Genomic DNA, 13,326 nt, shown 5'->3' on the forward strand with positions numbered 1-13,326 from the left:
ACAATAAAGTGGGGTTTTTAAATGATAACTGTTATTCATAGTAAAGAGCAATAAGTGTTGTGATGAGACACAATTAGAGTGATAATAAGGTAAATGGTGTGACAGAGGGTTTATTTTAAACCAAAAGCACTTGCAGAGAGACAAACAAAACAAAAACCCACCTCAGGTTCTTCTTCATCCCGGTCCATCAGTTTCTCCAGGATCCTCTTCCTGTCTTGGGACAGATCATCATAGTCCCTCATTTCTCCCCCTCCTTCTATTCCTACTCCTGCTTCCCGGTATCTGGCCATTTCCCTGGCACTGAGCCCTTTGTGCTGCTTCCCTCCTCTGGAGTCCTCATCTGCGCCTGCTGCCCCTCCATCCCCGTCCCTGTTGCGCTTCGCTCCTCTATCAGGCTGCGGGATGAAAGCAGATGGTGAAATGTAATGAGTGTAAACAGGTATATTGTTTATTTGGAGAGTACAGTATATACAGGGATAGGGCTGAATGATTAATCGATTTGAAATGATGCGATTATGAAATCGCAAAGACTGCGATTTTTTTAAACTTTTTTTTTTTTTTTGTGTGTCTCAGTCATCCACACCAATCAGAAGTGCTGTGCTCCACATGTACCAGCCATTGTTAATCAATCAGAAGTAGCCCATGATAGAAGGTGATAGACAGATTGATCCAATCACCTGCCAAGTGCTTTTGAAAGTGCCTGCCCTTTCCAAATGGCTTCCAATGGAGCTTTCCTAGATGGTTTCTGAGTCAGGTTAGTAATGCTCCATCACGTGTTTCTATTACAGGGTGAATCTTAAACTGAAGCTTGACTTTAAAGCAACCCAACGGAAGTTTCATGTAAATTTAGTTCTTTCACTCGTAGCTCGGGCTGCGGGGTGCTAGAGACGGGAGCACGTTGATACGACCTTCCTAGCCGGAGTTCTGGCCGCATTTTACAATAAACTTCCGTTGGGTCGCTTAAAAACAAATATCGCAATTCGAATCGCAATCGCAATATTTGTCAGAAAAATCGCAATTAGATTTTTCCCCAAAATCGTGCAGCCCTACTTCCAATGGAGCTTTCCTAGATGGATTGGTGAAACAAACCATCTGAGTCAGGTTAGTAATGCTCCATCACGTGTTTCTATTACAGGGTGAATCTTAAACTGAAGCTTGACTTTAAAGCAACCCAACGGAAGTTTCATGTAAGTTTAGTTCTTTCACTCGTAGCTCGGGCTGCGGGGTGCTAGAGACGGGAGCATGTTGATGCGACCTTCCTAGCTAGAGATATGGCCGCATTTTACAATAAACTTCCGTTGGGTCGCTTAAAAACAAATATCGCAAATCGAATCGCAATCGCAATATTTGTCAGAAAAATCGCAATTAGATTCTTTCTAGGGATGCACGATATTGTTTTTTTGAAACCGATACCGATAACTTCCTGCTTCTCAAGACCGATACCGATAATACAAAAAATGTTACGCCACTAATTATTTTAACGCGTGTATTTTTTTTCCTTGGCCGCCCCGTAGTTTCAGAGCGCATCGAGTTTAAAATACCATCTACAAGCTGATGCTGACAGCCCCGCTCCTGCCGCCCGCTTGTGGCAGACCACACTTCCACGCTCACCGGCAGGCACCGACTGGCCATCTGGAGGACCGGGAGGGTGTGTGTATGTGTGGCCCGAGCGAGAGAGAGACCTTACGTGTATTGTTGTTGTTAGCATCTGGTGCTAGCTAGCTACGCTAACGGATATAAGGAGCTGTTTTAAATTAAAACAGAGGAGCGACATTTCGCCACAACTGCGCCGAGCACTTGACTTTATGCAGGAAGCCAGACAGTGGGACATTGTACGAAAAGTCAGCACACTCAGCACGGATAGTGCGCAACATGATTGCAGCGTCCAGGCAGCTCCGGTTCGAGCATATGCCTTGAGTTGCACATAGCTCCAACGCCCATACCACCGACGACATGTTTGTTTACTGTCCTGGCTTCACGGCCGCACACCATTTACGTCACAGCCAGGCATGAGTTAGGGAGCGCTGGATTTGTGAAGAACTCCCCTCTTCCTAAACCACTAATACCACAGTACTGGCAAAACGGGAGGATCCGAGTGAAAAACAAGCGCCCCTCATCCCAATCCACCCACACCGCAGTATTTTTTTCTTTTTTTTTACCCAAAAAATATATTTTATATCATCGGGGCTATTAATACTGGTATCGTGTTTATCGGGATGACGTCATAATTCCTAATATCGGACCGATAATTATCGTGCATCCCTAATTCTTTCCCAAAATCGTGCAGCCCTATAGATGAGTGTAACACCTACGTCACTTCCGGGCAAAAATGTACGGCCCCGCCCACTTTTGGGGGAAAACAACGCTGTCATTTGAATGGCGGTCAATACAAATTCTGAAGTTTTTGCCAATCCGATCAATTTTTTTTGAAAACCGTCGATTTTTGGATCTTCAAAGAGCTCGATTACGATGGCCAGACAGGCAAACAATTACATTTGATCATTGGTAATCGACAATCGGTCTTGATATATGGTTAAATTAAAATCAGTAGGCGAGGCTGTAATTTCTCCAGCTGTTACTCTCATGAGCGAGGCGGAACATAATAGTTTTATCATACCAATAAACTGCCGTGTCGTTTATTGCACCTCAAACATTAAAAATAATCCAGAGTTCAGTGTTTCTGTACTTCCTCTAAGAAGAAAGGACAGTAAAAGAAGAGCTCTGTGGCTTCAGGCTCGATCGCCGTTCAAATGACAGCGTTGTTTCCCCCAAAAGTGGGCGGGGCCGTAAAGTGACGTCGATGTTACTCTCATCTATGAAAATCGATAGCCTACTGCTATATTTAACCATATATCGAGCCCGATCGTCGATTTCTAATGGCTTAATGCAATTGTTTGCCTGTCTGGCCATTGGAATCGGGCTCTTTGATGATCCAAAATCTCCGGTTTTCTTAAATTTCTGATCGGATTGGCAAAAACTTCAGAATTTGTATTGACCGCCGTTCAACTGACAGCGTTGTTTTCCCCCAAAAGTGGGCGGAGACGTTATTTTTGCCCGGAAGTGACCATTTGTTACTCTCATCTATACAGGGATGTTGTGAGATGACTAACATAAAGCTCACATAAAACGGGCTGGAGTCAACAGGTATTCTTCCTCACATTTCACACAAAATTATAGATTCCCCATAATTAGAAAATGCACCGTGATGTCCCAAACGTATATATCTCCATGTAATTGACCAGAATGATAAAACATTACTATTATTATTATTATTATTTTATTTCGGATTTGTCAACTGTTATGTAGTTAATTTATGTACCTAGATGTGTTTATTTTTGTTATGTATGCTTTGTGAATAATTTCTTAAAATGCAAATAAAAAATAGAATAATCAAACTTTTTGACTAAACATTACATCAGAATCTTTCATGAATCATTATGTTCAGCTTATTTTTTTTATACAAAGCAGCAGTTGATAAATAAAATGTATTTCTTCATAAAGTGTTTAGAGTGTATGTCTGGTAGGATAACAACATTAACATAACATTCAAGAACCTACGCTTGTCCAGTACCTTACCGTAAATAACATGTTACAACCGCATACACAATATAATCATTTTACATCACATTAAATCAGATGGTTTGTGCTATAAACCACCAACATTTTGTTTCCCGTTGTTCTACAGAAAGGTGAAAAACTAAAAGAAACTTAACAATTTAGCAAGTTTCAAAGTTGTTAAGTCATTGTAAGTGGATTGACATCTAAAGTAAAATTATAACAGTAACATTATAACAATCAATACAAAAAAAAGGAAAAATAGATTTAATTTCAATTACATTTTTACTTAAATGTGCAAAATATTAGAACATCAGTCTTTGTGGCATGCAGGTAAATCGGCTCTTTAAGCTTTTACCATTAACATGTATACAAATGAATGTTGCAAATGACATGTATAACTAAACTACATAAATTACGATAGGCTACATGTTTTTGCTATTTTAGCATATGAAAAGAAGACGTTACAAAATAATATCCCTCGTGCCGGTGTACTCAATGTTTCTGCATGTAAAACTGGTTCAGGAAATGATAGCAACTACAATGTAAGTTATTATTTACCTCTATTCATTCATTGTAGCCGCAGAGGTAGCATTATGTCCAGCTAGCATGCTAATTGCTAACGTAGTATCTCGTTGTACACGACCTAAAGTTAGGTTGGTCTTGTGTCATACAACAAGTTAACTCCGAGCAAGCAATTCCCCGACGGTTGACTAACTAACAAAAACACATACAACAAATTAAATGCCGAGAATAGAGTTAAACTGAAGCCCGCTAACCGCAATGCTATTGCAAGCAACCGAAGAATGAGATACGTTTTATGAGCTAAAGTAGCGTTTCCCAAGCATTTGTGAACAGAATAAGATGCATACCTGATAGTTCAGGAGCTCTCCAACATCCATGTCTCCGGGGTCAAAAGTGTAAACGTAAGAATGTGTTCCTTTAGCTAGCGTACACTTCAGCAGTTAGCTGTACGGCTAACAACAAGCTTTCCACATACACATGCTTGCCGTACAATGGTCGTGTTGTGTCGTAGCAAGATATTGCTGTAAACTGCTGTAAACTGCCGTAAATGATATCAGACAACTTCAAAGTTGGACATATCTTCAGTCAAACCACTGAATAAAAATGTCCCATTTTCATACTCTACAATGAAATACATACATTTTCCTTAAACATCAATTGTTGCTTCAAGCCATGCATTTTTAATAATTCACATTATTGTTCAACATCCTTTTTTAGAAAAACTAAATATGTTGATATTGTTACATCTACATTTATTATTTTCCAACCTCAAAAACTAATTAATTATTGAAAAAATTAAACAAATTATTTATATATATATGAACTACTTTGGTTATTTTGTATGGCCATCCTTGATTAAAAACATTTTGGATTCAGGGGCATGTGTAAATAATACACATATCATAACAATATAATACAACAACTTAACATCACACAAAAAAGGGAACCCTTTTAAAGACCTATATGTTTTTGAAAGGATCCCTTAATAATAATTAGAATAATTATGTTAACACTAGCCTAACGATAATGACAGATAAGGCATATGAAGGGTGTGTATGGTCCCACTCTGCAGCAAAAATAAATCCCATTTCATGTTGTGATGTGATACTCTGTAATGGTAAAGCAAAAAATAATTCGAAATTGTATGTGTTTTATTTTTTGAAAAATTAGATTCGATTTTTGATACATTTGTTATATTTTTCCCAAAGGAATACTGGCATTTAATATCTGAGCTCTAACATACTGTGTTTCGAAATAATGCTGTCACACTGGATGCACAGACCCATTATGTAGACATAGTTCTTTCTATTTTCATACTTTTTGTGTGTCTGCAGTTTAAATAAATTCTAGTGTGACACAGCATCTTGTAACAAATCTGGGTGTACGGATTGATCGTGATTTTAAAGTGGACCTGTCATGCTATATTTGAATAATATATTCTAGGGCCATACCTATATAAAATATGTCAGTGAAGTGTTTTTTCAAAATACCAAACAGATCATGCATTTTAGCCATGCCTCATATCGCTCTATTTGCTCTATTCCAGCCCTGTCTTCACAAGGGCTGATTCTGTGGCAAATGAGCTGCAGCTGACCACGCCCCCCTGCAAAGGAGGGGGGTGAGGCACAAGCGTCATGTTACCATGCTCTTACCATGCCACGCAACCTCTCAGTCCCCTGATAGGTGGAGAGTTGGCCATGGCGGAGCTCCTTGTTTCTGACGTCAGAGATATTTCAAATCTGTATCAGATCCGTTGCAGCCCCGTTTTTAGGTATGGAGGAAAAGAGAGAGGGTTGTGTTTTCTGACACTTGGTGAGTTCCCTGACACACCGGGGACACATATTTATGTATAAAAGACGTACAAAAGTGCATTTTGCATGATAGGTCCCCTATAAACTAGACAAACAGATCAATTCTGTGGTAAAATCCAGCTTTTTTCAGCTAAGAATTTTAGTAAAGGTTAAGCCTTTCCTTTCTTTTAATGACTTTGAGAGAGTAATACATTGTTTTATATCCACTAAACTGGATTACTGCAATGCTCTGTACATTGGAGTAAGCCAGGCTTCCCTGTCTTGCCTACAGCTGGTCCAGAATGCTGCTGCCCGCCTCCTTACAAGGACAGGCAGGCGTGAACATATTATGCCTGTACTCGCCTCTTTATATTGGCTACCAGTCAATTTTAGAATACAATTTAAAATGTTACTGTTCGCATACTAAACGGTTTAGCCCCACTGTACCGGCAGATCTTTTAAAACCATACACACCCACACGGTCACTGAGGTCTGCTGACAGATTCCTGGTCGTCCCTAAATCAAGGCTAAAGCAGCGAGGAGACAGAGCCTTTGCTGTTGCAGCTCCAAAAGTATGGAACGAATTGCCCCTCCAGGTTAGACTTGCTCCAACTCTGCCTGTTTTTAAATCTCGTTTAAAAACCCACTTCTTTTCCCTTGCTTTTACAGACCAGGTGACACTTGTGCTTTTAAATTTGGGTTTTTATCTTACTAGTGTTTTGTTTTGTTTTTACGTCATGTAGGAAAGTCATGTCTGTTTTGTATGTATTTATGCAATTATTTTATACAGTTGTTGATGTGCAGCACTTTGTTCAACTCTGTTGTTTTTAAATGTGCTAATACAGCCTGACAAAAAGTCTGTTTTTTTACAGCAACAAAATCCTTTAAACTCAATTACCAAAACCTCTTTAATGATACATGTTAGACATGACCGTTTCCTCATCAGACACAAATCCCAGTTTTAATTAAGGGCTCAATTTAGCTGTATTCATTCCAGGAGAGCTTTATATGCCAAGCTGTCATATTGCTCCAGACAGGCAGAAAATCACCTTTTCAATGAGCATCATTGGGAGATGTTTGAGTGGTGCGCAGTGCAGAAGCCTCTGTTGCCTCTCCAGTCTCTGGCCAGTGATCTGTGACAGTGGGGCCACAGAAACAACATTTAAAAAGGAAGGGCCACTGCCAGTCAAGCTTGACAACCCAGAAAACACGAGGGAAAAAGCACTTGATCAAAGGAAAGAGAAACGGAGAGAAAGGGATGAACAGAGACATTTAAATGGAAATCCCAAAGCTTTACATGAAAACACAGCCTTGATTGGGCAAACTGGAGAAACTCTTTTATGAAGCTGACAGCTTAATTTGGATTACAAATAATTACTTTAACTACTTATATGCTCTTTGCATATACAAATGAAAGTTAGATCAGACCATAATTTCCCAAATTACATCAAAAATGTGATGTGTATTCGTCACATTATCTTTGCAGCTATGTACGCTGCATGTACACAATAATCATGAGCCACATGTTCATGTGAAGCCGCACTATTAAAAGACAAGAACTGCAGGGAAACCTCAAGTGATAATCCCGTCTTGACATGTTCAATACATCGTTTTTCCTACGCAGCCATTGGGTTAAATTTGAAGTGCTTGTCCTCTCTCTGCAAGATATTGAATAAGACTGTCTCTCCAAAACGTCAAACTATTCCTGACCCAAATTGTCTCAGAATACAATTAACAAGGCATACTTTCAATTAAAGACAGCAAAGCACCAATATATAACATAAGTAACCAAATTGGGCCCTAAAGCAACATTCTCTTACATTTCTCTTATATAATCAAGATATGAAATGAGCCTTATCTTTTCCACAATATCAAACTATTCCTTTAATGGCCCTAAATCGTCTCAGTATATGATTAATAGGACATTCTTTAAATTAAAGACAGGAAAGAAACAATCTTTAACTTAAGGGACAATTTGAGCCTTATGTAGCGACATTCTCTTCAATTTCTCTTATATTATCTCTTAATTTTCTTCTAAGATAAAAAATATGCTACAAACTGCATGAGGCCCTGTATATTTCTATACAAACAAGCGAAGTATAGTCACCGGAAAGCCAAGAATCAACACTGAATTAAGCTGCAGCTTGAAGCTCCATTATTACAAATCCTTTTTGTTTTACACAATGATTAACACATTCCAAAATCCCTGAAGGAGCCGAAAAGCTTTTCATACACAACTGTCTGCTTAATGACATCGCCTCATCATCTCCCCGCAGACTTATTCTGGGGCCACTCTGTAGCCTGTTTCTTTTTCAACAGAACAATACAATTTCACACAAGCTGTGAGGACTGATTGCATTAAATCAGAGGAGGTTAGGGTGATTGTATCGTGCGGCGGAGCCCAACATAAGTGTGCTCAAAATTCAGAGTGGCGATGCTTTATTAAAAGAAAAAGCGAGAAAGAGAGAGATGATGAGGAGTGATTGGGCTTATCGTTTCCCCCTAGTTAAGTCAAGTGTACAATCAACTGATTTTCTCTTCTCTTAGATTTCAGTTCCAAATCACATCACAGTGATCAAGATAAAGTACTTATCGGGATTTCCGTGACACTACATTACATTACATTGCATTTAGCTGACGCTTTTATCCAAAGCGACTTACAATAAGTACACTAAAGAGTTAACAAGTTGTATGTGTCAGGAAGTATAATGGTATAGAGTTGTGCAGTGATGACGTATTTTTGAAGGTCAACCCGGAAGTTAGCATCACAAGGGCTCCCTCTTCAAAAAGTAATTGTTACGATCTCAGGCACTTAGGATGTTGGACCCAATTGCAGACAGTGAGACAGAGGTAAAGTACTGGTAAGATACTTTATTTTTCCAAAAAAAACACGATGAACAAAAAAAGTTCACTAACTAATCTCAGGATGAGATGACAAAAAATGAGACCAAAAGGAAAATCGCTCACGTAGTGAGGAACAAAACTATTCTTGAGCACAAAAGAGCATAGACCTGACACTGAACACTGGGAGACAGGGGAATTTAAACAGAGGGTAACTAGACACAGGTGAAAACAATCAGGAAATTAGACACACCAGGGAACTAACGACAGACATGAAAACACAGGGAAAAGAGACCAGACAATATACAGGGAGGAAAACATGACAAGGACAACGGAAAAACACCCACACCTAGACATAGACACGGGACATGACATAATAATCCTGACAGAACCCCCCCCTCAAGGGACGGATACTAGACGTCCCTAAACAAAACAAAAAAAATCCAAAAGGTCCAGCAGGGTGGGTGGAGGGGGTCCGGAGGACGGGCCTTGACTGACAGCCCAGGGCACGGCAGAGGACCAGGAAGGGGTCTCGGGCAGACGGCCCGGGGGTAAGGCAGAGACCATGGATGGGGTCTCGGCGGACGGCCCGGGGGCAAGGCAGAGTTAAAAAAAGGGAACTCGGGCGGACGGCCCGGGGGCAAGGCAGAGTTCGAGGAGGGGGTCTCGGGCGGACGGCCCGGGGGCAAGGCAGAGTTCGAGGAGGGGCGAAGACCACAGCTCTCAGGGGACCGGGCAGGAGCCGGTGATGACCGGACAAGAACCGGTGGGACAGGTGTCGGCAAGATCCCCCACGGAAGAGGACAAGGAGTTGGCAGGACCCCCGGCGAGACAGGTGATGTCGAGGCCTCCAACGAAACAGGACATGGGGTTGGCAGGGCCCCCGGCAGAAGAGTAGTCGGCGGGACCCCCAACGGGACAGGACACAGGGCCGGCAGGAGAGCAGTCGGCGGGACCTCCAACGGCAAAGGACATTGGGTTAGCAGGACCCCCGGCAGAAGAGTAGTCGGCGGGGCCTCCAACGGCACAGGACACAAGGTTGGCAGGACCCCCGGCAGAAGAGTAGTCGGCGGGGCCTCCAACGGCACAGGAAACGGGGTTGGCAGGACCCCCGGCAGAAGAGTAGTTGGCGGGGCCTCCAACGGCACAGGACACGGGGTTGGCAGGACCCCCGGCAGAAGAGTAGTCGGCGGGGCCTCCAACGGGACAGGACATAGAGTTGGCAGGACCCCCAGCGGAACCTCCAACGACACTTGAGTAGGGACTTGAGAGGGAACTCGAGAGGTGACTCGAGAGGGGACTCGAGCGGTGACTCGAGAGGGGACTTGAGCGGTGACTCGAGAGGGGCCTTGAGAGTTGACTCGAGAGTTGACTTGAGAGGGGACCTCGAGAGGGAACTGGAGAGGGAACTGGAGAAGGAACTCGAGAGGGAACTGGAGAGGGGACTGGAGAGGAGACTCGAGAGGGAAGTCGAGAGGGGACTTGTGTCGGTCGGTACGCCGAGAGGACACGGGGAGCTGGCGTTGGCTGGAGAGCCAACAAGAGACGAGGTGCTGGAGTCGGCCGGTACGCCGACAGGACTCGGGGAGCTGGTGTTGGCTGGAGAGCCAACAGGAGACGAGGTGCTGGAGTCGGCCGGTACGCCGACAGGACACGGGGAGCTGGCGTCATCCGATGAGTCAACAGGTGACGAGGAGCTGGAGTCGGGACCATGACTGCTGGGGCCAGTACTTGAGCCGGAACCTTGGCTGGAACTGGGGCCGGAACCATGGCTGCTGGGCCCGGTACTTGAGCCGGAATCATGGCTGTAAGATCCAGTTCTGGAGCCGGAAACATGGCTGTAAGGTCCGGAGCTGAAGCCTGGATCATGGCTGTGTGGGCCGGTTTTGGAGCCGGAAACATGGCTGTAAGGTCCGGTTCTGGAGCAGGGACCATGGCTGCTGGGGCCGGCACTGGAGCCGGAACCATGGCTGCTGGGCAAGGTACCGGAACACGGATCCATGGCTGTGTGGGATGGTACTGGAGCACGGTACCATGGCTATGTGGGATGGTACTGGAGCACGGAACCATGGCTGTTGGGGGTGGAGCGGAAGCCTGGACCCTGGCTGTGTAAGCCAGGTAATGGAGTATGGACGCAAAGCTGCGTGGGCCTGTACTGGGGCTGGAACCATGGCTACTGGGGCCCGGGCTGCTAGTCTGGCCTTGCGACGACTCCTCTTAGCAGCCACCTGAATACTCCGTGGACCTCCATAAGCCAGACGAGTTCCAGCATACGACTCCTGAACAGGAGCAGGACCTGGGGCAGAAGCATGGGTTAACTTCAGACGGATCCCACCGAGGCATATGGTGCCAGGTTGGGAATTGGGAGACAGGGAGCTAGCATGCCTGGGGCTAGCAGACCGGGAATCCCACACCGGGATCATGGCTGTTGGAGCACGGGCTGGAATCCTGGCCCTGCGTCTCCTAGAGGCTCTTTGGAGACTCCGTGGACCTCCAACAGGACCGTAGTCGGATCCGAGGAAAGGGTTAGATGCGTCGGACCAGTCCTCAGGACAACTTGTGAAAAGCTGTAACCACTCCGGCATTGAACTCCTCAACCAAGGCATTTCGGCCACCTCCATTCGTGCCCTCTCGAGAATAGCCTCTTTGTCCTTTCTAGAAGAAGTTCCCTTCCACTCGGCATGATAACATTGAAGGGAAAAGTCTAGATCGAACAGATCTAACTCAAAATCTTCCATATCCGCTGGGTCCATATTCTGGTCAGTTCGTTCTGTTACGAGCTCAGGCACTTAGGATGTTGGACCCAATTGCAGACAGGGAGACAGAGGTAAATTATTGGTAAGATACTTTATTTTTCCAAAAAAAACACGATGAACAAAAAAAGGTCACTAACTAATCTGAGGATGAGATGACAAAAAATGAGACCAAAAGGAAAATCGCTCACGTAGTGAGGAACAAAACTATTCTTGAGCACAAAAGAGCATAAACCTGACCATGGCAAGAGACAATACAAACTGACACTGAACACTGGGAGACAGGGGAATTTAAACACAGGGTAACTAGACACAGGTGGAAACAATCAGGGGCGGGGCTGACACTGATGAAAACAGGAGACACACAAGGAGTGACAGGTGAAAACAATCAGGAAATTAGACACACCAGGGAAATAACGACAGACATGAAAACACAGGGAAAAGAGACCAGACAATATACAGGGAGGAAAACATGACAAGGAGAACGGAAAAACACCCACACCTAGACATAGACACGTGACATGACATAATAATCCTGACAGTAATGGGACTTCTCAATTGGATTTCGGGATTTTGCCAGATCTGTGGCAAACATATGTAAATTATACTTAAACTTTTTGTTCATCACAGTAGTCTCAACATATGAACACCATTTTGTGATTTTTGAAGTAAAATGCAATAGTCAGTAGTAAAAAGCTAACATAATATGCAATAACTAAACTACATCTGTGCGTGCGTCTCCATTAGCTAAGCTAACTGTGGCTAATGTTTTACATGATGACGTTTAGTAGTGTTAGCAACTACCGTTTTTGTGACACATATTTACTGCCTTACTTTCTGTCGTAGGACAACATCTTTGAAGCTTCTGTTAACCACAAACATCTAATGACATACACATTCAAAATGAAATTAATTTGAGACGATGGAATCTTAGGTGCTAAAATGCTAACTCAAATCCAGGTTTAGGACTCATTCTTGCACCACTCTATTCTAGAAATGAGCAAGCAATGAGCCTCTCTACCAGCTCATCCTCCTTGCACGGCAACTATATGATTTGGAAAAAGTAATAGTCTAAACCATCTGAATTAAAAATGGTGCTTGACTCCTTTAGTTGTTGTGCGTGAAGAGACTGTGATTGTATTGCGACTTCTCTCTTTTTTTAGCTGCTTATAACTAGTGATGTTACGTATTGCGCCGAGGCTTCGGAGCGTGTGTCGAGTAATCCCCGAAGCTTTTTGTGAAGCATGTATCGAGGCTTGTATCGTTTTGGGCCAGTGACGTCATCGATGACAAACGAAGCATCGCTGCCTGTCGATACCACGTGACTGCTTCACGAAGCGATTCAGATCGGTTGAACCACAACAATCATAATACCCATGGATGTATATCATATTACCCCTCCTGTACCCGGGCCCGGTGACACGATGGAATCAAGAGAGCTCAGACCCTCACCTATATAGAGGTCGGAACATGTCATAAGTGTAAAGGAATATTTTAGTCTTGTTAAAGTATATAGAGTTTAGTGACTTGTCCTCGGGAATCTGTTTAATGGTTAAAGTGTATTCCTGCCTGTAATGTGATCCATAGCTTCTCAGGAAGACACAGGTCAAGAGGTCATCTGATGTCTTGTGGGGGGAGAAGCTTGGCTCATGTGGGTTTGCAATGCAACGAGTCTTTGTCTCGACATCTGGCATGCATTAAAGGAAAACCCGCGTGTTTTAGGGCCCTCCTCTTCTTACATATAGATGGGTTCTTGGCGCTTTTGTCTTCAGAGTTGGCTGGTATCTTACATGAGAACTGTAGTATACTGTGATCTCTCCGGCCGTACGAATTCTCAATAAATATCAGTGTATTGACAGGCG

The 13,326-nt window shown here is 43.5% G+C and overlaps 1 protein-coding gene across 1 annotated transcript in view; it reads right to left on the minus strand.

The window, feature by feature from the left end:
* Positions 1-4,619, minus strand: part of ctnnbl1 (catenin, beta like 1) — a 69,519-nt gene extending 64,900 nt beyond the window's left edge. Inside the window, exons 1-2 of the mRNA XM_034196338.1 lie at positions 4,428-4,619; positions 162-395 (exon numbers count right to left, since the gene is read on the minus strand). Coding sequence (XP_034052229.1) covers positions 162-395; positions 4,428-4,457 — 264 coding nt within the window. The 5' untranslated portion in view covers positions 4,458-4,619. The remainder of the gene's footprint in view (positions 1-161; positions 396-4,427) is intronic.
* Positions 4,620-13,326: the final 8,707 nt, after the last annotated feature.

Source organism: Gymnodraco acuticeps, unplaced genomic scaffold, assembly GCF_902827175.1.
Source record: "Gymnodraco acuticeps unplaced genomic scaffold, fGymAcu1.1, whole genome shotgun sequence".
Taxonomy (NCBI): domain Eukaryota; kingdom Metazoa; phylum Chordata; class Actinopteri; order Perciformes; family Bathydraconidae; genus Gymnodraco; species Gymnodraco acuticeps.